Genomic DNA, 22,457 nt, shown 5'->3' with positions numbered 1-22,457 from the left:
GTGTGATTAGTGAAGTCATGCGATTAAAAATTGTAATCACCTGACAACCCTAATTTTTAATATTTTCTTTTTTTATATATAAATAAATAAAAATTTTATATTTTCCCCCAATTTTTAATAAAACATTTTTTTTAAAGAAAAGATTATTAAAAATTTGTGGCGTCAGGCGATTACCATTTTTAATTCATAATTAATCGCATGACTTCACTAGTTAACTCACAATTAATCACACATTTTATATCTGTTCTAACACAATAAAAAATATATATATAGGTTTTCATACTCTTGTTAACAAAAGTGGGAAAAATGTTAAACTAATAGAAATAGTTAAAAATTAATTTAACTATAGCCGTCAATGGCAGTGAATGGGTTAAGTTGTGACACAAACCATTTGCATCACTGATGTGGAAACAGACCACTACGTGCTTGTGTAACATGCAGGTGTGTGTGTGTGTGTGTGTGGGGGGGGGGGGGGGGGGTTATTACACTGCAGGCTTTGATGCACCTGTTTGTGTCCACCGTGTGTGTGAAACATCTCAGTGAGACATCAGACAGTTTGAGTGCTTTTTATCAAAAACAGGTCTAATGACTTACAACCCACAAGAGAACCTACAGACCCATAAGGAAATGATTCTCAACCAACCAGTGTGCCATGAGTGAGCATCAGGTGTGCCGCGCAAAATTATCCAATGTCAATTTTGGCCCAAAAAATTATATTATATTTTTTTATTAATTTATCTATGCTATGCACAACAGGCAAATGCTCTTCCACTACACGACAGGGTACATAATTTACCCGATTATTTCCGATCTAAAACGGTTGAGAAACAGTGCCTTAAAGGAGTCCGGACTTGGCATGCTTTTACCAACTTAACTGGAGCAACAATGTTTACAGGGTGTGATGAGCAACTTCTCTGGCTGCTCCTTTTGCAAACATAGCATCAACATGTCATGAATTTGCAAGCGTCAACCATCTTATGACTGACAAGAGACACAAGCGAAAGAAATCGCCCATTTGGAACTTAATAACTTACTGCTGCAAAATGAAATATTTTATTTTCATTTAAAAATTAGAGATAGACCGATGTGTTTTTTTCAGGGCCAAAACAGATTATTAGTAGTCAAGGATGCCGATAACATATTTGGAGCCGATATTCATTTTCACTAAAAGGGAAAATATTGGCATCAAAATTAAAAAAACAAAAACAAACTGGGCTCTTATTTTTTTTGAATTTTTAAGCATGGGTTTATTGAACAAATTTTGGAGTTTGTAAAATATTGGAGGTAACTTGGGTAAATAGCTCCCTATTGTTTTCTACATTAAATAAAATTTTCAAAAATGTCCTTCTGAAGTATTAAAATATACTTATCTTAATTTTTATTTCAAACAAAAAAAGGTGCAGAGAGTGCCCCGGGTCAGCAACGTCTCTGAAAATTTAAATAATTATTTTCCTTTTTGTGAGAACACAATACAAAAATTATTTCAAAGAGAAGACACATTTCTTATCGTAAATAAAATTGGGACAGACCAATACATCAAGGCTGCATTTTCAACAAGTTATAAATAATAGGTTAATAATTAACAGTAGCACAGCTAGTTTTTCTGTGTAAACGTGTTTTATGTCAAGAGACTCAACTCCTAGCGCACGGAGAGTAACCTTCCCTTTGCGCATCACGTGTACTTCACCTATAGCCAGAGATAAGATGACACTGTGATAAGACAGCTGATTAACTTTTACGATACAGCAGTTACTCATGCGTACATTTTATTTGACAAGTTTGACGATTAATAATTAATTAATGATACAACAAAATGAATGATTGATTAAATGAAAAAAAAAAAAGCATGATTACATAAATAGTTCATTTCCTGAGAAATAGATTCTGAATCCAAACAAATTGAGAGGTCCACTGGCACCCAAGACTTTCCAAATGTAGCATTGCTTCTCATTATTATACAGTCTAAACGAGGCATGGCTCCGGCTCGGTTCCAAACCAAGTCGTCTGATCCTTAGCGTAAGTGCGGCGCATCCATGTGGAGACTCTGGCCTTCTGATGTCTAACCTACTCAAGTCAATCTGCATTGTCGTGCAAATGTTGCATAACAAAATACCAGGTGTTCTATAGGCTATACATTATTGATCAGTACACCTTGTTATGCCCTACGAACATCACTTACAATTAGCAAGCATTTTGCTCACAGCCCCCGTGCAACCAAACACCGCCGACTGCATGAATCACTTCCCAGACATTCACCCCGGTAGATGTGGGAAATAATACCGGCGGACCCTGGTGATTTTTCCTCTCATATTACACAGCAATCAATTTCTTTGTTGGTTAGGAGTAACAATTAAAATACTTCCTATGGCTTGGCCCTGTCTAGTGCCGAATGTTCACGCGGGAAAAGTGCAAGAATTAAATTAGGGATGCACGATAATATCGGTGACAATTGTCGACCAATTTGACGTCAAACAGATAAAACCGATAATAAAGAAATCTGCCGATAATAATAGACATGCCACGTTGGTCTATCTGTTGTGGTTGTGTCTATGGTAGTGTCGCATATTTGTGACGTCATAATGTTGCTTAATTCATATTACACAAACACAATGCTGTGTTTAGACTAGTGGAGTCAATTTTACAACTTTTTTCCATTTATTTTTTAAGAGTCACGTGAGATGAGTCCAATATTTAGTTTAAGTGTTTAAGATAATCGTTTGTAGTATATTTACTATTAACTCGTTCACTGCCATTGACGCCAAAATTATTTTTGAACTATTTCTATTAGTTTTAAAAAAATTAACAGGAGTATGAAAACCTAGAATTTTTTTTATTGTACATTTAGAACAGATATAAAATTAGTGATTAATCGTGAGTTAACTATTGAAGTCATGCGATTAATTAACAATTAAAATTTGTAATCGCCTGACGTCCCTCATTTTTTATCTTTTCTTTTTTCAAAAAAATAAAACAAAAAAATGTCTAGGTTTTCATACTTTTGTTAACAAAAGTGGGAGGAAAAAGTGTTAACCTAATAGAAATAGTTCAAATGAATTTTTGACGTTTATAGGCGTCAATGGCAGTGAATGAGTTAATATATAGGCAATTACAAAAACATTTTTTTTCTTCAACTGGAGGTTTCTGCTCGTGTGAATCGAAAGCGTCTTACCCGTGTAGCCTGCGATCCAGCCCCACGACGACACCATGGCCAGCAGCCATTTAAACATGACGCCCTCGAGGTGCCAGAAAGTGGCGCTGTGCCATATTCTCAGGGGCTGCAGCACCAGCAGGTACAGGCAGTAGGACGGGATGGCCACACAGTTGTTGATGAACATAAACACGAAACGGAGCACAGCCTTCAGCAGAGTCCAGCCCAGTTTGCCGGCCCCGTCCAACAGCTGGGCCATCGTGATCCACACCGTCTAGAGGCTGGAAGAGAGGGAAGGCCACCCTGAGACGTGTAAATGCGTGTGTGAGTGAGTGTGTGTCAATAGACAAGAATCGTTACGTAAACGAACTGTTGCCAGGTACACATGCCAAGTATTCACCTCTGACAAAACAGCATGACGTCACTGTCAGGTGGTTACCTCCTATTTCTAAATGTGGTCCATTTGATATTTTCTCACAAAATCCAGTGTATTGGTCAGTCCTCACGTGGGTTTGTTATTTTTACGAATGACTGACCAGTCTATAGTGTTGAAAATGACTCTGTTTGATGATGCAACGTTAATGGCTCAATTTATTATTTTTCCTAAAAAGTGACGGTTTGGGAGATGCAAGGAATCTGGCCGTTAAGAACACTGACTTTTTTTGATTATAAATTATTTTAACCTTTACTGAAAAGCACAACTTTTCTTTCTATTTTTAAGTTTCTTGCTGCATGTTCATATCTTTGCCATTTTTTATGCAGCACAACCTATTTAAGTTTTTTTATTTTCAGAATAATAACATTGATTCTGCTTGTTTTGATACACATCTTTTTTCAAAACAGTTATTTTTAGTCTGTTTAAATACAAATTATCCTGTGTTTATTTTGTGGCTGAGTTTTGAGTTTTAATTGAATTCTGTAAACAAGACATACTCTTGCTTAAATTACCGATATGTGATTATTTATTCATTAAAGATACTGTAGACACTTATGTTAACAATTTCTCACAATAATTAGGAAACATTGGTTGCTTTGCCGTGATTGGCAACTCACCATCTTAGCGTTATTTTTGCCGTGAAACGCACGAGAACTGCAAGTACAAATTCTGCGCAGATGACATGACGTTATTTTACCGTGAATGGTGCTTTAGCGACAAAAAGAAAAGGAAGTGAACCGAGGCAAGAACCCCGCCAAGCGCTAGACCCGGTCCGTCGATTGGCTAAATCAGAGCCGTTCACGGCAAAATAGCAGGAGAATATTCACTGCCTTTTATAAATCTCTGCCAGTGTTTACATTTCCATATGATCACTTCAACAACATTCCTAGAAAATCACAATGTCTCATCATTCCTGAGGTATTTTTAGAACAGTGCAGGCGTGGACCATGGGGGGCTACCTAGTGCCCACGAGCACCATGTTGGTGACCCCTAATCTTCAAATTTTGAAAACATAACGCAATAATTTCACGTTACAACGTGAAAATATAACATCTTTAAATAAACAACGCGATAAGTCACGTGAATAAAAAAAATATATATTATGAGAAACTTTTCACGTAAATTACGTGATACTTAAATGCGATTGCGTGCAATGTGGCAGCAATAGATAAGCTTCGGGAGAAACGCAAACAACCGTAGCGATTGCCAATTCTGAGTGAGGCCATAATATGAAACTTAAATGAGAATGATTTAAAAGGCTGTGTGTCTTCGAGCTAGCTGCCTTGGCGCCACCGTAATGCGTGAACAGATTGGACCATAAAAGGACTTTCATGACAAGCTAGCTAGCACAGTGTGGGCTGTGCTACCACAGCGGGGAGGAGAGCAGAAACCCGTGTGTGTAAATGCTGAACTAAAAAACATAACGGTTGTACGCTCTTCAAAAAAAAAAGAGCAGATACTTGACTAGGACATTACATGTAAGCGCCAAAAGCCAGAGCCGATGCGCTATACTGTATCTTATATTGCACTTCCAGGATATAGTCAGACCCTGATTTTGACTTGACGTCTGGTCGGTCGTTACTTACCGAAGTAATGTCAGAAGCATCCAGAGCATTAAAGATGTAGTAAAAAAGCGAATGTGTTGAAGCCAGGCGAACGCCGTCATGTGCAGGAAAAAAAAAATACTAAACCAATAAGTTAGCACATTTTCGAGCAGATATAGTCCGTTTTTTGGTCAAAACGACGGACATCGCTGAATTGGTCTGGTGGCGTCGCAACGAACCGCAATCACACCCATCGGGGTGGGTTATCCAGGGTTGCTCGGGGGGTTGAGTGAATCCCGGCGGGCACCGTTAGCCAGCTAGCTCGCTAGCTAGCTAGCAAGGAGCGCCACTTGAGCGCGGTCGGCTCCATCGCAGTCAGACACCGGGGTGATAATTCCACCTATGCATCATCATCATCATCATGGTCGTCTGGTTTAAGATCTCTATCGAGATCCTGGCTTGCGTGAAGAGAAGCTCCGAATCAGGCGTCGGGGCTGCGACGGCAAGCGTCCAATGGAGACATATAGCAGCCAAATGGATTCAACAGCGATGTTTCTCTTGCAGGCTGGCAGGATCTGTTATCTGTTAAGTCGAGATTCACACGGCGGCGAGTTGAACAGCGTGTATGGAGATACAGGCGGAAGTGAGTCTTACGCCTTAAAAATAAACACGTTTGGACCAAAAAACAATTCTTGATTGACATCAAAATGCATGTTTTTTGAAAACCCGAACGTTTCAGTGAATAAAGTTAAATGTATGAATTTGTTATACAGTAAGATGGGCTAATTTTCTACATTAATTACAAAAAATTGTCATATACGCTGAAATTTCAAAGCGGAAGTCATGCATTTCACTGTTTTGTGTTGCACTCACCTGGTACCAGTCTCCACATCACTGAAGTGCGCAAGCTCCCTTGTCAAATGATGATGGTTTTATTATCTTGTTAGGAAATCGATGGTCGCTTTATACTAGTACAGTTGCATTACTTCACCAGAAAAGGGGCATTAGTTTAATGTTGAAAGGAAAATACATGCTTAAATTTTAACCGTGAAAAAAATCTTACACGGGATTTCTTAATTTCCATCGAAATAGAATAAAGAGAATTACTACAATCACACAAAAAAAAAGCAACAAACGCAACAACAATGTTTTGCAATGTTGCTTCCAGATGATCATGATTAGTCTGCCCCCTGATGGTGCTTTTCGTGAAAAACAACTCTGTAATCCAAGGGCATCCATTACTAAAATGTCCTAGAGATTACTGCATGAAATATTAGTGGATTAAGAAAGGGTCATGGATTTCCAAGCAATTTTGCATTATCTGTTGACTGGCTTTTATGCAGAAAATCTTCACCTGGACCTCATACTGTCTATACAGAATATTGGGTGGAATTCAGTTATAGTGTCCTTTACACAGTCAAACACGAGCATCAGAAATTAAATCAAGTCTTTTAATCACTGGAACAAATATGTACATAAAGACAAGTGAGTAGCCGTCATCAAAAACATGAACTAAAAGCGACTGTATGCGCTCCTCTGAGTTGCAGGCTGAGCTGCGTTTTGTTGCATTTGGTGGCGCAGCTGCTGGGAGTACGGATCCTCCATGGACTTGACCGACAATGTGGTCTTGGGCCCGGTCTTCCATTCGATGCCGCTCTCGTCCGCCACAGAAGCCTCCACGGTTACAGCGTGAGTGCCCAGGATGGAAAAATTGAGCAGGAACTGGGTGCTGAAGTAGTCGTTGTGGGGTTCGACCCGTTGCTTGATCTCATTGGTTGTACTGTCCAGAGGTATCTGAAAGGTATCAAATCGGTCCAATTGATAAACATGCTCATGAATTATGCAATTTAAAATTGTACCCAATTATAAAAAATAGATTAAAACATGCATTATAATAAATATAGTGTACTAGAGCATCGATCACTGTTGCTTTCTTTCATATAAAAAAAATACACAGAAAAAGGAAGCAAAATGAATGAAAAATAGTATTTCCAGCAAGATTTGGATATAAGGACAGGATAAATACCTTGTAGTCTGCTCCCGGTCCCTTGGTCTGGAGAGTGGATGTGACATTGAGACACACTGACTGGATCTTCCTGAAGAGTCCTGGGCTGGAACCGTGTTGAACCACCCCCTCGACCTTGAGAGTCAGCTGTTGGTTGTGCTGCACCGGGATAGGCTCGTTTGGTGTTCGTGGGGATGGGGAGAGGGCAAGCTGGAGAAATAAGACAGGAAAATGTAATTCACTTCAGGAGCTCAACTCAAAAGTGAATTTTATCAAATATATTCATTCACGACACAAAGTAAAATACTTTACGATTTATTTTTTATGTTTTTTTTTGGTTGTTGGAATTTTTGATGATTATTTTACCGCTCATGAAAACGTCAAATTCACAATCTCTAGAAATAAGGATGTTTCACAAGAAAAAAAAAACGTCAAATGACTGTAATGTAGAAATGAGGAAGTAGCCCTCTGAAAAGCATTTTACGCTGTTTAATCTGAGTAACATGACTTTCACTTTTTCAACTCAACTACAGAAATAAATGAACATTTGTAGGACGAAATGCAACTTTAGAAGACAATGAACACTCTTTTAGGCTTAATCTGTTCATAATTTGTGTTTTTCTAGTCTATTGGGATAAACTCCCGTTACCTTGATGCTCGTGGATTGAAGCTTTTGGAAGAAGTATCTCTGGAAAGACAGTGGGACCTTCAGCAGAGCTATGATGGCGTCACAAAGACAACCTGTATGCTGAAGAAGACATAGTAATTGTTACATCTGACATAATCAGAAGAATTATAACATGAGATATATTTTTTTGTTTTTTTTTACCAGGTATGACACAGGTGGATGCTTCTGGCTTAGGGCCTCCACCTCCTCAAGCACGCGTGTAAAGACTGACATCATCCGTCGCTCATATTCACTCTCTGACTGAACGGATCCAAGAGGGCCATACTCCTGGTAACTACACGGCATACGCACACGCAGAGCAAAGTGATCAGTTGTCATCTGATTGTATGCAATGTTTTCATGTATTTACGCAACACTTAACATAGCGCAAACTCATTAGCATGCATATAAACTAAGTTGACATTTTACGGACGCGACTCCAACAAGGCACCGCATGGAAATGACTCATCTTCTCAAATATCAGGGCAGTGGAGGATCAGAAAAAAATGGAAGCAAAAGATGTTTGACTAAATAGCAGTTGGCAATGCGTCGCTATGGAATGCATTGCAAATTCTATTAAAAATGTATTACTGCTGTATATTGGAGCATAAATCACTCGTGCAGGCGGGGCTTACCTGACGGCCTGCGGGTCCAATATCAGAGCCTCAATCACATGAGAGACAAGCAGACAGCTCTGTTGTTGTCTAACCAGGCAGTTAAGAAAACAAAAAAAACATGGCAGAGCAGAGTACATCAGTCACAAGATGCGAAGACGGAGGATCAAAGTGGATGCACCGATGTCACTTTTCCCCCCCCTAAGTACAAATATTTACATTTGAGCACTTCATCTGCTCCTACGTTATGTGTTAGGCTAGTAAAGTTGTATTGGACCTTTATTTTATTTTATTTTTTTAAAGTACAACTACGACTGAAAACAGTATTGCCATTTGCCGGCAATACCAAAACCGGTATCGGTGCATTCCTGGTAATAGGATACAGCTCCACATTTCGAAGAGTGGCGCAGTCGGCGTCAAACGATGACTGGTGTAACTCAGCATAGCGGGCGGCCAGACTTTTGAACTCGTCCATGCACACTTTCATCTGAAAAGCGGAGAAATACAGTGACAGATTATTTTTATTTTTTTTAAACAGACAGATGGACCAATTATTATTATTTTTTAAATCATGTAAAATAGCACATGTTAATATTAAGATAATTCATTCTCATTTTTTTTATTTGAGTATTTATCCATTCACCATACCGCTTATCAATTAATTCATTTTCAGGTCGGCTCTGTTAAGTTTTTATTAGTTTTAGTTATTTCAAAAAAAGCTTAGTTTTAGTATTAGTTTTTATCATTTAACAAATGCTGTGTATTACCTGTGTGCAAGATTTAATATACGCCATGGTAAAATGAAAAAAAGTAACGCATTTCTTACCTAGCATTGCGTTTCGACTGAGCTAAAAGAAAAGGTAGGCGAGGCAAGCCATTGGAGCCATAAGTCAAGCACGCAAAATTGTTACATAGGGAGCGACGGCATCTGAAGGTGCTTTTCTATTGGCTGCTGCAAGATGACATCACTTCTGTGCGACACACTTTCAAACGTCCTTATTCTGGTTAATATCAAAATAAATATACTTTAAGTCAATCCCTAAGGCCCATACATTAAAATAATTACCAAAGACGAAAATGAAGGACATTTTCGCTATAATTATAAGTTTTAGTTAATTTTGCAAACATAAAATGTAGTTTCATTTCATAAAACAAAAAAAAAAAAAAGCATTATTTTATTTTATTTTTGAATTGTAGTTTGAGTTATTTCGTAAAATAATCTTGGTCTTTGCAGGGTTTTACCTGTAGCGAGATGCGCCCGCAGCTCTGCAGGTCATGACCCGTGCTCAGGGCGAGGGAGGTGGCGACGGCGGGAGGCGGGCTTGTCTTGAGGCTGTTGCAGGTGCAAATGAGCTGGGACAGCGCTTGCAGGTTGTCGATGCGCAGCTTAATGAACTCGCACTGGAATGTAAGTGGATTTAGAGGCGTGCTGGCCGCCTAGAGGGGAGGATTAATCACATAACCATACATTAACGCCGCAGTCGCACATGTCTCAAGATGAATTGACAAGATACAGGCAGGTATTATGCACATTAATCCGCTAACAGGCTGTGCGGGATCCGATCCAACACCAAGACTATCAAGAGAATCATCAGCCGGGAGCATCTGTCACCGGTGATGGAGTTAGTGAAATAAATGTTTAATGGCAGCCAGATGCCCGACAGTTAACTGACTGTGAGGGAGGCGATGCCCTTTTGGTAGGAGCGCAGGGCCTCAGCAATGGCGCTCATGGCTCCGCTGTAGTTTCCGTCCTCCATGTGTGTCAGGCACTGTTCGGCCTGGGAGAACTCCTTGAGGCTGTTGAGCCAGAAGTAGAAGTGCTCTGACGCCACGCGGGTTCGCAGACTCTGGTAGAGCTCGCTGGAGAACTCGTGGCACCCCTGCGCAATCAAGAGAACACTTTCATGCAACCACGCAAAGCTCTACGTAACAGTAAAAAGTTTAACATTGTGATACAACATAGTGACGACTCCATTTCCCTTTACAGGTACACATATAATTCAACTTTATTTTATTGTGCTAATTATGTAGTGGAACCAGTCAGTGACATCGAAACACTCTTATAATGCCTCCTTTGTGACTTCAGACAAAACTGTCCTTTTGTCAGTTGCCTGCTGTTCAACTAGTGGCATGTTGATGGCAGTGCAGGGCAGCGGCCCCCTTCGCCCGGGCAAGAATACAAAAGTAAAAAAAAAAAAAGTCTCATACTAAAAAATATCACTTTTCACTTCCACTGTAAAGCACAAAACCATTTGCTAGAACTGCTTCACGATCAATAAAACGTGATGAGTAAAGTCCATGATTACCATGCGGGAAGCCTGCCGAGCGATCCGGTAGACGGTCCAACCATTGGCGACGTTCTCAAGCTGCTGTTTGATGACGGTTTTTACTTCTGCTGACAGTGATGACTGGCTGGCGACAAAAATCACAGTTGCCAAAGAAACCTGAGCGGGATCATAGAAGATGGGAAGAAAAATGAGGGACAGAAGGAGCAATAGTGTAGCATGAATCTTTTGTGACTTATAATTCACTAAGCAATTTCTTTTTGTGGAAACCAACAAATATTTGGTGAAAAACTCGCCTATTCACACCTATCTGTAGTTCTGTCACTATCAAATCTTTTTAAAATAGATGATCCTATCAAATAATCGAGTAATTCCGTTTTCCCCCCGTGATTATTATTTTTTGTTGTTGTTAATCCACTAAGGTTAGACGCAAGTTGAATTGAGTGGATTTAAGTATTTAAGTATACATTAGCATGATTAAACACCAACAAAATTAGCCTATGCTAAACGGTGAGCAATCGCGATTAGCATTAGCACGCTATCGATAACCACTTAAGGTGAACAAACACTAACTACCATTTAGTTCACATATACCTCATTATATCGACATTACACATATAATAGTGTCTTAAAGGTAACTCATAGATGATGCTTCAACATTATTCCATGATTAAACAAGGGTAAAGCTACCTGTTAGCTACATGAGGCCAATAACTTCTTGTTCCTGTCTTCTTCTGGGCACGTTTAGTGCATGACTGCCTTCTACTGGTTGAGCAATGAACACCTAAAACCGAGTGGCATGTGATATTTTGGAACTTGGAATAATTACTGCCCAAGTGCTTTTTAGGAAGTTTATACCTTATTTTATTGTGTTTTAAAGGACTTTCAATGTGCTGTATTGTCTTTAATAAAAATGCATGTTAGCGGCGGAGTAGCTAGCGTTGGTTGAAGTGTCAATACACACAAAAATGACATTTACATGTTATGAGTGTGCACTTTTCTCACCAGAAGCTCTTGCTGTTTGTCGGTGGACGAGTGGCTGGCCACCCGGTAGAGGTCCACCAGATCTCCCAGCATGCTGTCTCCGAGCACTGGCAGATGAGTGGCGATGGCTGACAGAGTGTGGCAGATGAGAACGCGAGAGGAGTCGCAGGACAAGTGGAGCTGACCGAGCAGGAACTCCACGGCGGATTGGCTCAGGTGTGCTCGACACTTCAGCAGCTTGACTAATGAGGTGAGGGTGGTCTAACATGAAAGAATTGGAAAATTGGAAGCAAACTTGAAACTATTTAGGACATCATGAGGACTCAATCAATCATTAGATGACTTTGCAGGATTAAATGGAAAGCTAGTTTGTCCTTAGCAAATGAATGCCGACACTGTGTTGTCTTACTTTAAGTGTAGCCTGGGCACTGGGGCTGCCATCCTGACTGCAAAGCATCAGCAGAGACTCCTGCCCTAATACTGTATCCTGCTCCAGATGAGCAATATCTGAGGATATACACACACATAGACAAACATAACTGAGAAGGAAGCGCTTGAAAGGAGCTGGCACAATAAGTGTCAATATGTCAGTGGACATCTAACATACCTTTTTCTGGACAGGAAATGACAATGTTGGAGAGCACAATGACCCCATGAGCAGCGACAGCCAGGTTGCTATGGTAACAACACTCCTGTGCCAATTTCACCAGGTCAGTGATTCGCGGGGGAGCGGACACTGAAGAAAATGTTTTTTAGATGAATATGATTCAATTAAAAGTTTAGCGCAAATCAATTGCGTAATAATAATAATAATAATAATACAGAAAGGCTCATCATACCTGTTGTATGAGTGAAGTACTGCTTAATTGCAATTGTTTCAGAGAGGGTGGAGAGCACAGCTAACATGCCCAGCTTCAAACTAACGTAAGGGCTGCTCAGTGCACACTCACACAGCGTCTGCGAGTGAAAATGAAAATCCGGTCATGTTTGCAATACAGTTTGGACAATAAACCATGACTTAAACTCCAAGTTAAACTGCTGCAACAGGTGACCGGATAATAATAATAAATAGACTCTGATTGTGAAGTTTATACCATTACATTCATAACAAAATGAAGACTATTGCCCACAGCTAAACCAGTACCTGAGTGTTTTCCCTTATCCAAAGATGAGGAGCTTTTTTCGCGAGAAGCTTTAGATCATTTATCGCCAGCCTCTTGACGGCTTTCCGTGGGTCATCCTTCAGGTATTGAAGGAGGAGCTGCAACTATACGATCAAAATAAAAAGACGTTTAAAAAAAAAAGAAGAAAAAAAAGAAGAAACTTATGGAAGAAATGGTATATTTATCCAAAAGGCACAACCTGCTTGGGTATGTCAATCAGGGAGGAGGCGGCGAGCTGAGTGAAGGTGTGCAGGGTCACAATGACCATGGGCGTGGAGGGGTAAGAGGTGACCAGGTTTTGTAAAAGTTCACGACTGCTGGATGCCAAACTAGCATCATGGTGCATGTGTTGCAGCATGGGGATCAACTTCAGTTTCAGGTCAACGGGGGTCTCTAAACCTTAGGGCAAATAAATGAGACTTCTAAACAAGAATATCACACATATTGCAGGTGCTACTTTTTGCAGAAAGAAAATGATTGGAATTGGTGTTAACTACCGTTTAGAGAATTCTCAATACTGTCGTGTTACCTTGAATCATCTCGCTGACTTTGTTGCAAATCCCAGCTGCAAAGACTCTGAAAATAGTCAACAGCGGTAAAATAATGAACTACTTTCCGCAGCTGCTGTAAGACTTCACTACTGCTTTGGTGTAGATTCCAACTTGAGTTCAAAATCGTGTAACTGTCGGAAACCAAATACCCCCAGCAATTATGTTTACAATCCTTACTTTGACTGTGCAGAAAAGCTGGCTGCAGCAAATATAGCAGCTTCCACTTCCACGTTGTCATGCGAGTCGAGACTCTGGCGAATGCTGTGGTGGGCGTTTTTCCTCTCTGGGATGATGGAGGCCAAACTGCCAAGCATCCTGATGAGAATGAAAAACATGATGGTAAACGATCATTGCTTCTACATCAGTGCAGGATTTTTCATTTATTTATATAGCATTTTAACAGCAGCTACAGCTGTGACAAAGCGCTGTACATAAAACATAGAAGACGATAATTAAAACAAATACAATTTGAATTGACTAACTAAAACATTATTTCCTAATCAACGTGTCCAATATAGATTACCTCAAAGTAATGGCTCGAGCGACGGGGTCATTGCTATGGATGACGGAAAACACCCTTTTGACAAATTCGTCCACATTGAGGATTTTTTCCAGGTGTTTTTCACTCTGTTGTGTTACTTTCAGTACACAGAGGCGAAGGAAGTTGTTCCTATAATCAGAGAAACAATCTTGTATTAATATGTGTTCATTCTTGTTTAAAGTCCACTATCCTCAACTATGAGTTACAGATCGTTTGACAATAATTAATATATAATCCATATTGATTAGCCTTACCCCAATCTAAATATGTCTGCGAGTTTCAGAAAAGCAGAGTTAATGAGGATAGGAAAGGGGTACTTGAGGAAGAGTTTTGGGAAGAGCACCACAGCTTCACACTGCTCTCCGGGCTTTCCCGACCGCAGCCCTGAAATAAAAACACATTCGATAAGTGAAAACAAGACATGCTAATGTCCTACAATCACAACAATATCATCATACGGATGAAGACATGTCCTGCTTCTTTTGCTGCAATCAATAAGAACAGGAAGGTATGCTAATTCGTTAGCAGGCTAGCATGTCGGCACCTTTGTCAAGCTCCAAGAGTGCGGAATTGGCGTCAAGTTCTTGCTCGCCATAGCAGGCCTCCGAAAGGAACGAACGCGCTGTTGAGAGAGACATTTTTCGTTCTTTTCCGTTTTAATATTTCACATTTGAAGGCATAAACATGAGCACATTTTATTTTGCGGTCATATTCAAACCGGATGTAGACGCGACAGATCCTCTATCCATTGCATTATCACAATAAAATACAACTACCCGTCCGTTTCTTTATATGCTGCTCTAAACAAATTATATTTTTTCGCGATGTCATTTTCTATAGAAAATGTCATTGCTTATCCAAGTGGGCGTTTCTCATTCAATCTTATTTCAAACATACACGCATTCCAATAAAAGAGAAATCCACCGAAAGTAAACAATGTTTAATTACAATAATCTTAGAAACGGGTTTAAACTCGATTTTTTGTTACTTCAACTAGAAACAGTTCATGTAAAAAAAAAAAAAATCAAATAGCATTTATTTACATTTTTGAAATCTCAAAATTTAAGTTTTATTTTTAAAGTCAAGTGGCGCACAGAAAGCGGAACTGGAAGTTCCCCCGGAGCGGAAGTGGCTGTACGGACCAATGGTGGCGCTGAATGCTGGTTTAGCGCGGAATTCAGTCCCTGCTTTCAGACGGTCAGTTCGCGGGAAAGAACAGCCACGTTAATAGCGCGAAACACCATCTTATAAGGACCTTACCAATTTTGCAGTATAATAAATACATAAATATATTTTAGAATAATCTGATCGGGTCCCATTGAAGCACAGGGATGCTTTTTCGTTCAGTTATTGACAATCGCCTAGGCAGACAACGGCAGAATGGTAAGATATTATATGCATTTTTTGACAGGAACAATTATTTGCTATTTCACTCGAATTAAGCGTCAGTTAAAACTAAAAATAACTGATTTGTCCATGAATTTACGGTGTTTACCATTTAACATTGGTCTTTTACTTGTCTGTGGTCGTGCTTTGAATTAGTTACACTATTTTCCTACATCTTCAGTAACTGACTTGACCAATGTACAACTAACGTATTGATTGGACTAATGGACTCCTCTATTTGGTTAAAGTTGTGACATAAAACGTTTGCAATTGAACATTATTATGATATTTGTTATCGAATAGTTGCCCTAGTGCAGTGACCAGTAACACGTGAGTTGATAAGATTGATTTGCATTTACCGTAGCCATTTTGACAGAGTAGCAGTTGTCAAGTTGACTCAAAAAGTAACACCAGAATGATATTTCTATGCCTTGATCTGCCCAGCATTACCTGCGCATCCCTGGACCAAGTATCCTCTGAGCTCCCTCCTGGAAGGCTACCAGTGTGTTCGCCACGATGAACACATCTCCTACGGCAACCTCGGCGATTCCGTGCCCCCGTTTGGGTTATCCTTCTCCTCTGGTAGAGCACTTAATATTTACCGTCAGATGACCAAGTGTGTGTTATCATAAATTTGACGCCGGGCCGTGTACATGTTCTCAAAGCAAGGGCGATTCAGGATATTCTGGCTGTGGCAAATGAAGAAGGCATTGTTAGGATTTACAACACAGAGGGGCGAGGAAATCCACTTCTGAGAGGTGCATCATGACGCATGTTCATTTTATTATTTTGGAATAGAAGATGCTAACTCTGTGTATATTTGTAGAATGGCTGGCTCATGAGAATGCTGTGTTTGACATAGCGTGGGTGCCTGGGGAGTCTCAATTGGTAAGATATAGTCCATAGTAATCCTGTATGGTGTGTAATACCCTGTAAAAAAACACAAACTTTGTTTTTCTCATTTATTTTATTGTCATGTGTCCATCTTAGGTGACCGCTGCAGGCGACCAGATGGCCAGGTTGTGGGATGTGACGTCGGGCGAGCTGTTGGGCAGTTTCAAGGGCCACCTCTGCAGCCTGAAATCAGTTGCATTCACTTCAGAGGACAAAGGTATAACTTCATCTACGACCAAATCAACTCACCTGTGACGTTAGTGAGGATAAGTGATAAAGGAAATGGATGGATAATCATAATTATGTTTGCAAATACAAATCTTTTCATATTATATTGCCGTTATCTTTTCACAGCTGTGTTTTGTACTGGTGCGAGAGATGGAAATATTTTGGTGTGGGATACCAGATGCAGCAAAAAAGGTACAATTTACATTTGATCTAACACACCTTAAATTTGACTAATAACAATGTCTCATAATTTGTACTTTTCACAGATGGTTTCTACAAACCAGTTAAACAAATCCAAGGTGCTCATAACAAAGCAGAGACCAACTCCCTATCAAAAGTAAAGAAGAGACGACTCGGCATCCGTGGCATGGCTCCCAGTGTGGTGAGTTTCCTCGACAAAAATGTGCTCAACCAAATAGTCTCATGCTGCGGGAATTCAGACCTTCCCGTGTTTTGCAGGACACCCAGCAGAGCGTCACTGTTGTTTTATTTCAAGATCAGCACACTCTCATCTCCTCAGGGGCAGTTGATGGGTTAGATGCACCCCGTCATATGCTTACATGATATTTGACTTCACTAAATGAGTTTCACTAAATCGTGTTTATCTTACTGATCCTAAAAGGTTCGTTAAGATGTGGGACCTGAGGAAAAACTACACTGCACACCATCACGACCCTGTAGCCTTGCAGACGTACCCATATCCTGGTTCTTCCATGCGCGTGCGTCTTGGTTAGTTTTGCACTTTTGACTAATGCTCACATGAACTTCGATTCAAATGACAGTGAAATTCATATTGTTTTGCTTGTATGCCAGGTTATTCTGGGCTTGTGCTGGACTCCACGAGGTCAAATGTCATGTGCAACTGCACTGATGACAATATTTACATGTTCAATGTCAGTGGGATAAAAACTACACCAGGTAAATCAACATCTACACTTAAAATGTGTATTGATAAACAACATGGGGGCGGGGCTTTCTCTAATTTATTTTTATTTTTTAATACCCGTACTTATCACTAGATGGCGCTATAAACTATAAGGAGCACTAAGGGCTTTGTGTTACATTTTGAGTTTTGTTTTGTTTTTTATTTAGTTTTAATTAATTTTCAAAATGGGCTTTTTATTTTTTATTTATTTTATTTTTTAATGCTTCATTTTAGTTAAGCTTTTTTTGCATGTTTTATGTGCAAGATATAAAAAACAACAACATCACAGTAATTATTTTTTACATTTTAGTAATATTTATTTCGTTAGTTTTCATGAACTAAGATAACCTTGTTGTTGGGTACTTTTGTGAATGAGAGAAGACTTTGTAATATTATATTTGCCTTTTTATCCACCCACGTTCTTCTGCTTTTAAGGTCAGGCTGTTTTTGTTTTTTTGAGTAAGTCCCCAAAAATAGTTCAGTTGAAGTCTCAGTTTGAACTCGTCCGACTTTAGTCGCATCATTTCTCAAAAATGTTGTCCATTCAGTGCCATTTGACTTGGGAGTTTCACCACAGTCTTATCATGGTCGTGATGTTGACAGGGTCGGTTTGCAAGACTGACTTGTTATGAAATTCATTACAACACATGCACAGTTTAAAAATGATACTTTATTTTAACAGTCGCTGCTGAAGTTGCTAAATCATTTTGAATTGCAATCATGTTTTTGTTACTCATTCCACTATGTTATATCACCTACAGAGGCAGTGTTCGGTGGCCACCAAAACTCATCTTTTTACATCAAGTCCACAATTAGCCCAAATGACCAGTTCTTGGCCAGTGGTTCAAGTGATAACCACACATACATTTGGAAGGTCCATATTTATTTTGTTAAAAAAAAGGAAAAATTCCTATTTATTTACTGTGATTTTAAATGATCGGAGTACCTGTAAATATTTGTCTATTCCAGATCTCTGATCCTACGCATCCTCCCATGACACTTCAAGGCCATGGTGAGGAAGTGACATCTGTTGCATGGTGCCCAACAGACTTCACTAAGGTCAGCGTTAAACTTGACATAAAATGAATTTCCTTTGTTCTTTTTAAAAACAAATGTATTGTGTCTTCTCATGGCAGATCGCTTCCTGCTCTGATGACCACACTGTACGCATCTGGCGCCTTCACCGTGAAATGGACGGAGCGCAGTCATCAGTGGGAGAGGCCAATCTCGTTGGCTGGGCACGTCCTAAGAGTCCACGCAGTAAGGACAATTTTTGTAAACAGCTGTTGAATTACCATACAGCTGTTTTAGCGCAGTATAGTTTGCCAAATCTTAGCTCATTCACTGCTATAAATTCATTAAAAAAAAAAGATTATTAAAAATTAGGGGCAAGAGGCGATTACATTTTTTATTGTAATTAATCGCATGACTTCACTAGTTAACTCACGATTAATCGCAAATTTTTATATTGATTTAAATGTACAATGAAAACAAAAGTGGGGAAAAAATGTTAAACTAATAGAAATAGTTCAAATGAATTGTTGACGTTTATGGCCGTCAATGGCAGTGAATGAGTTAATTGGGTCTTGTTGTATTTTCAGAAACTTCAAATCCCACTGAGACAACCCCTGCTAAGGAACATAGTGCCGAGAGCATTGGCGGGCTGGCCTCTCCACGTCTCGCCGCCTGTGCCCCGAGTGGCGCCGCCTTACCTCTATCCTCAAGCACCACATCACCCGTACATTCTCAGCAAGCCAAAGCTGCTAATTGTCAGAGAACACCACGTTCCATCAAATCGTGGCTATCCCCGAAACAAGGATCTCCAAGCCAGAAGAGCCCTCCGCTGTGTAAAGTTCTGAGTCCGTGTTCTCAGACCTCAGCGGGCTTCCCGTCCGCAATGGCACCACGAGCCAAACGCAGGCTCGAGACTGCCAACGGCTCAACTGACGAACGTGAGGGCGCAAATCCGCGCGACTGTGTCTCAGAACTCTACCATGTTGCCAAAAGGAGCCGGGCGCAAGCTGGCATCTCTCGCTCAGCTCAGGAGGGTCTGCTACAGACAGACAATCATATTGAGCAAGAGCGAGCGTCATCGAGACAGACTGGCAAGGAGAACTACTGCCCTGGGGTGACAGACTGGCTGTCAGCGATGGGCCAAAAGATGAGAGGAAGCCCCCGAAGCCCAAGTGCTGCAAAGAAACAAGCAAGCAAGACGCCAGCTTCACCGGTAAGCACAATCGCAAAACAGTGTTCCCTCGCTATAAAACGGTTCACTTTTCGCAGCCTCGTTGTTTCGCGGATTTTTCTTTAGTGCAATTTTGCATGTTTTTTTTTTGTTTTTTTTCAATAATGTAACTATTTTATAAAATTTATGAGTGTGTGGTGAGAGGTTTTCGAGCCTTAAAACATAAAGCTAACTACTTCGCGGATTCCATTTATTGCGGATATTTTTTGGAACCTAACCCCAGCGGAAAACGAGGGAACACTAATATTGTTCTTAAGATGTGCTTGTATCTGGCAGTAGTCCTGATTTAAAACAATACATAATAAAATTCAGAATTATATACTGTATGTAGGCCTACCTGTGGAATAGTGAAGCGTGTCGACTAAGTGGCCAAAAATGCTTGCTGGTTTAAAAAAAAAAAGCAAAGCAAAGATGATTGATTAATTTAAGTGGCTAACACTCAAAATATTGATTATTTGAAATTTAAAGTGGAAGTCAACCGAAAACATTTATTGACAGTAATGTGTTACCCGTGATCTCAGTAGTCTAGTAATATTACATTTTTGGAATATGAGTTATGAAGCAATATCCAGCTGTTTTTAATCCATCTCTGGGGGCGGCCATTTTGCCACTTGCTGTCGACTGAAAATGACATCAATGTTGCTCAGGGCTCAGGCAACAACCAATCAGAGCTCACCTGTTTTCTGAAGCTGCGCTGTAATTGGTTGTTACCTGATGTAATTTTAGGTCAAAGTGCCAAAATGGCTGCCCCTGAGATGGATAAAAACGGCTGGGTTTTGCTGCTTAACTCATATTCCACTGACGCAATATTAACAAGAATACCATATTTAGACCAATTTGGTTGCATAGAACATTGCCAAAAAATTGGGTTGACTTCCCCTTAAAAACAAAAAAAAATGTGTTGTTTTCATCCCATTTATTTATGAAAGTTGTACTGGTGGCCCAGCTGGGGCAGTATCAGTGAACTTTGGGTCACGGTTAATGTCCGACCCTGCATAATGTATAGCACCCATTCGTTTTCTATACTGTCTGTCGTCATTGTCACCATGCATGTGGAATGTGGGAGGAATTTGAACCCCTAGCCTGAGAACTGAGGCAGATGTGCATTTTGAACAATTCAGTCCCTCAGTTCAGTTTTTGTCCCTCACTGTGTGTGTGTGTGTGTGTATATATATATATATATATATATATATATATGTATATATGTGTAATGTGTGTGTGTGTGTGTATATATATATATATATATATATATATATATATATATATATATATATATATATATATATCGTTGAGTTTCATGTTGAATAAGAAGGACTTTGGTTGGCTGAATCACAAGGAATGTGTTAAAATGCACATGATTGGTCTGTGCTATTCCTGGATGCTTGCAATTACTGCAGTAAATTACAAACATTAGTCCAAATAAGATCAAATTAAGTCTGGGTTTGTATAGAAAGGTCCAGGCTTTGTACCAGACTCCACCAATTAAGGACTTCGAACCAGCACACTGACATGACACAGTCGTTTAACTTGCACTTCCCAAGACACAAAAGGAGCCATTTATTTTAGTTGCTTCCTGCTGTTAAGGCCGGCCATCACGATTCAGGCATTCTGAATATGTTGCCAGTCGAGAAAATCACGCTCAGCTCTCTTGCCACTTCATCAAGAGTCACTATTAGGAAGAAATAGAAATGTGCAGACCACGGAGTAAGCTACAGATGAAACGACAACTGTAGTAGAGTATAACCTTTTCTCGAATCTACTTTTTCAGACTTGGAGCTCACCGCAGAACATGAAAAAAATCTCATCCTATTTCACGAGGAGACCCACAGAGTGACCGTCAACATCAATTAGTTTCTGTTTGTGATACTGTGTTATAGGTCGTTTTAACTGGAGCCAACAAACTGTTTTGGACTGTACCATTAATCACTGAATCTTTTCCTTGACACATTTGACTATTTATATTTATTGGGGCATAGTTTGTTAGTGCCTCCTTAACGTTTTTGATACTGTGCAGAGTTGCTGATTGACAAGTTTGTAGTGGATTTTTTAATGAGTAATTCTTTTACTCCAACATGCTATAATTAGGAGGGTATTTGACATAACTTACTCCATTTTATCAGCTTGTTGGTGCAAAAACCTTTAGACTTTTGATATCTGAATATACGGCATGTCCCATGAAGTATAAAAGTTAAATGTATAATTATTCATTTGGTCTTGGAGTCCTTCTATAAATGTGGAACTAAATCTTTAAGCACATCAGCTCTTATCTGTTCACTATTTTTTGTTTTTTTGTTTCGTTCTTGAGCTAAAGCTCCAGTTGTTAATATGTACAAAACAGCAAGTGATTGTTGTATGGTTTGCTTGTGACGCAGTTGAGTGGGCAGATTTTTATTAAAATGAAAATATTTTTAAGACTGTAAATTATGTTCTTGGCTTTGCGTTTTTTAGAATCAAGTGTTATGTTCCAACCCATCAACTACCCATGTGGGTGACAGGAATATATTTGAATTTGTTTTGTTTTTTATTCCTCATGATATAGCAAAATGAACATAACGGTGCCAGGTAATGCTTCAAATTGATTAAAAAAAAAAAAAAAGAATCCTTAATTTTATTTTACTACTTTTATAAATATGTAAAAAATATATAAAAAAATTGTGGTAAAACTTCCTAAATGGTGCAGATGAATGTGCATTACAACAGTTGTAATTTTGTTTTAACTTAAAAAAAAATTACATTTAAACTGCTGTGATAATGGACTATAACAATAATTTTGTGAAATAATCTGAACTACTTGCAGAGTACTGTCGCCTGTGGCTACTAATTCGTTTTCACAGTGTCACA

The 22,457-nt window shown here is 39.5% G+C and overlaps 3 protein-coding genes across 3 annotated transcripts in view; 1 reads left to right on the top strand and 2 right to left on the bottom strand.

Annotated features, from left to right (window-relative positions):
- The window catches only part of lpgat1 (lysophosphatidylglycerol acyltransferase 1), a 29,280-nt gene extending 23,533 nt beyond the window's left edge, over window positions 1-5,747 (bottom strand). Inside the window, exons 1-2 of the mRNA XM_086061485.1 lie at window positions 5,171-5,747; window positions 3,170-3,429 (exon numbers count right to left, since the gene is read on the bottom strand). Of these exons, the coding sequence (XP_085917611.1) occupies window positions 3,170-3,407 (238 nt within the window). The 5' untranslated portion in view covers window positions 3,408-3,429; window positions 5,171-5,747. The remainder of the gene's footprint in view (window positions 1-3,169; window positions 3,430-5,170) is intronic.
- An 818-nt stretch (window positions 5,748-6,565) lies between these two features.
- Window positions 6,566-14,664, bottom strand: ints7 (integrator complex subunit 7). Its single transcript, XM_086061618.1, has 20 exons — window positions 14,483-14,664; window positions 14,193-14,322; window positions 13,921-14,067; window positions 13,575-13,712; window positions 13,376-13,422; window positions 13,046-13,245; window positions 12,828-12,950; window positions 12,523-12,640; window positions 12,291-12,419; window positions 12,093-12,190; window positions 11,705-11,944; window positions 10,721-10,858; window positions 10,088-10,294; window positions 9,657-9,851; window positions 8,798-8,901; window positions 8,436-8,504; window positions 7,963-8,095; window positions 7,783-7,881; window positions 7,155-7,343; window positions 6,566-6,922 (listed from the first exon to the last, which is right to left on the bottom strand). Exons 1-20 carry the CDS (start codon window positions 14,574-14,576, stop codon window positions 6,641-6,643), a joined length of 2,880 nt encoding a protein of 959 aa, XP_085917744.1. The 5' UTR covers window positions 14,577-14,664; the 3' UTR covers window positions 6,566-6,640.
- Window positions 14,665-15,122: 458 nt separating this feature from the next.
- Window positions 15,123-22,199, top strand: dtl (denticleless E3 ubiquitin protein ligase adapter). Its single transcript, XM_086061619.1, has 15 exons — window positions 15,123-15,321; window positions 15,769-15,906; window positions 15,990-16,082; window positions 16,151-16,212; window positions 16,315-16,435; window positions 16,573-16,638; window positions 16,713-16,828; window positions 16,906-16,979; window positions 17,069-17,175; window positions 17,260-17,364; window positions 18,133-18,245; window positions 18,341-18,430; window positions 18,508-18,631; window positions 18,973-19,598; window positions 21,385-22,199. The coding sequence occupies exons 1-15, from the start codon at window positions 15,270-15,272 to the stop codon at window positions 21,448-21,450; spliced, it is 1,953 nt and encodes a 650-aa protein (XP_085917745.1). The 5' UTR covers window positions 15,123-15,269; the 3' UTR covers window positions 21,451-22,199.
- Window positions 22,200-22,457: the final 258 nt, after the last annotated feature.

The sequence above is a fragment of the Leptonotus elevatus genome, chromosome 18 (genome assembly GCF_054856555.1).
Source record: "Leptonotus elevatus isolate MCC_2025b chromosome 18, RoL_Lele_1.0, whole genome shotgun sequence".
Lineage (NCBI taxonomy): Eukaryota > Metazoa > Chordata > Actinopteri > Syngnathiformes > Syngnathidae > Leptonotus > Leptonotus elevatus.
The sequence above is the reverse complement of the archived record's forward strand: the minus strand, read 5'-3'. Positions and strand labels throughout refer to the sequence as shown.

Excerpts from the sequence above, each read along its gene's own strand:
- ints7 (XM_086061618.1), bottom strand. The coding sequence starts at position 14,576 with ATGTCTCTCTCAACAGCGCGTTCGTTCCTTTCGGAGGCCTGCTATGGC. Across the intron at positions 7,882-7,962 it reads ATCCACCTGTGTCATACCTG|CATACAGGTTGTCTTTGTGA; the intron begins GTAAAAAAAAAC and ends TGTCTTCTTCAG. Across the intron at positions 7,344-7,782 it reads TTCAATCCACGAGCATCAAG|CTTGCCCTCTCCCCATCCCC; the intron begins GTAACGGGAGTT and ends TTATTTCTCCAG.
- dtl (XM_086061619.1), top strand. The coding sequence starts at position 15,270 with ATGCTTTTTCGTTCAGTTATTGACAATCGCCTAGGCAGACAACGGCAG. Across the intron at positions 16,980-17,068 it reads TCCTCAGGGGCAGTTGATGG|GTTCGTTAAGATGTGGGACC; the intron begins GTTAGATGCACC and ends TGATCCTAAAAG. Across the intron at positions 17,365-18,132 it reads TGGGATAAAAACTACACCAG|AGGCAGTGTTCGGTGGCCAC; the intron begins GTAAATCAACAT and ends TATCACCTACAG.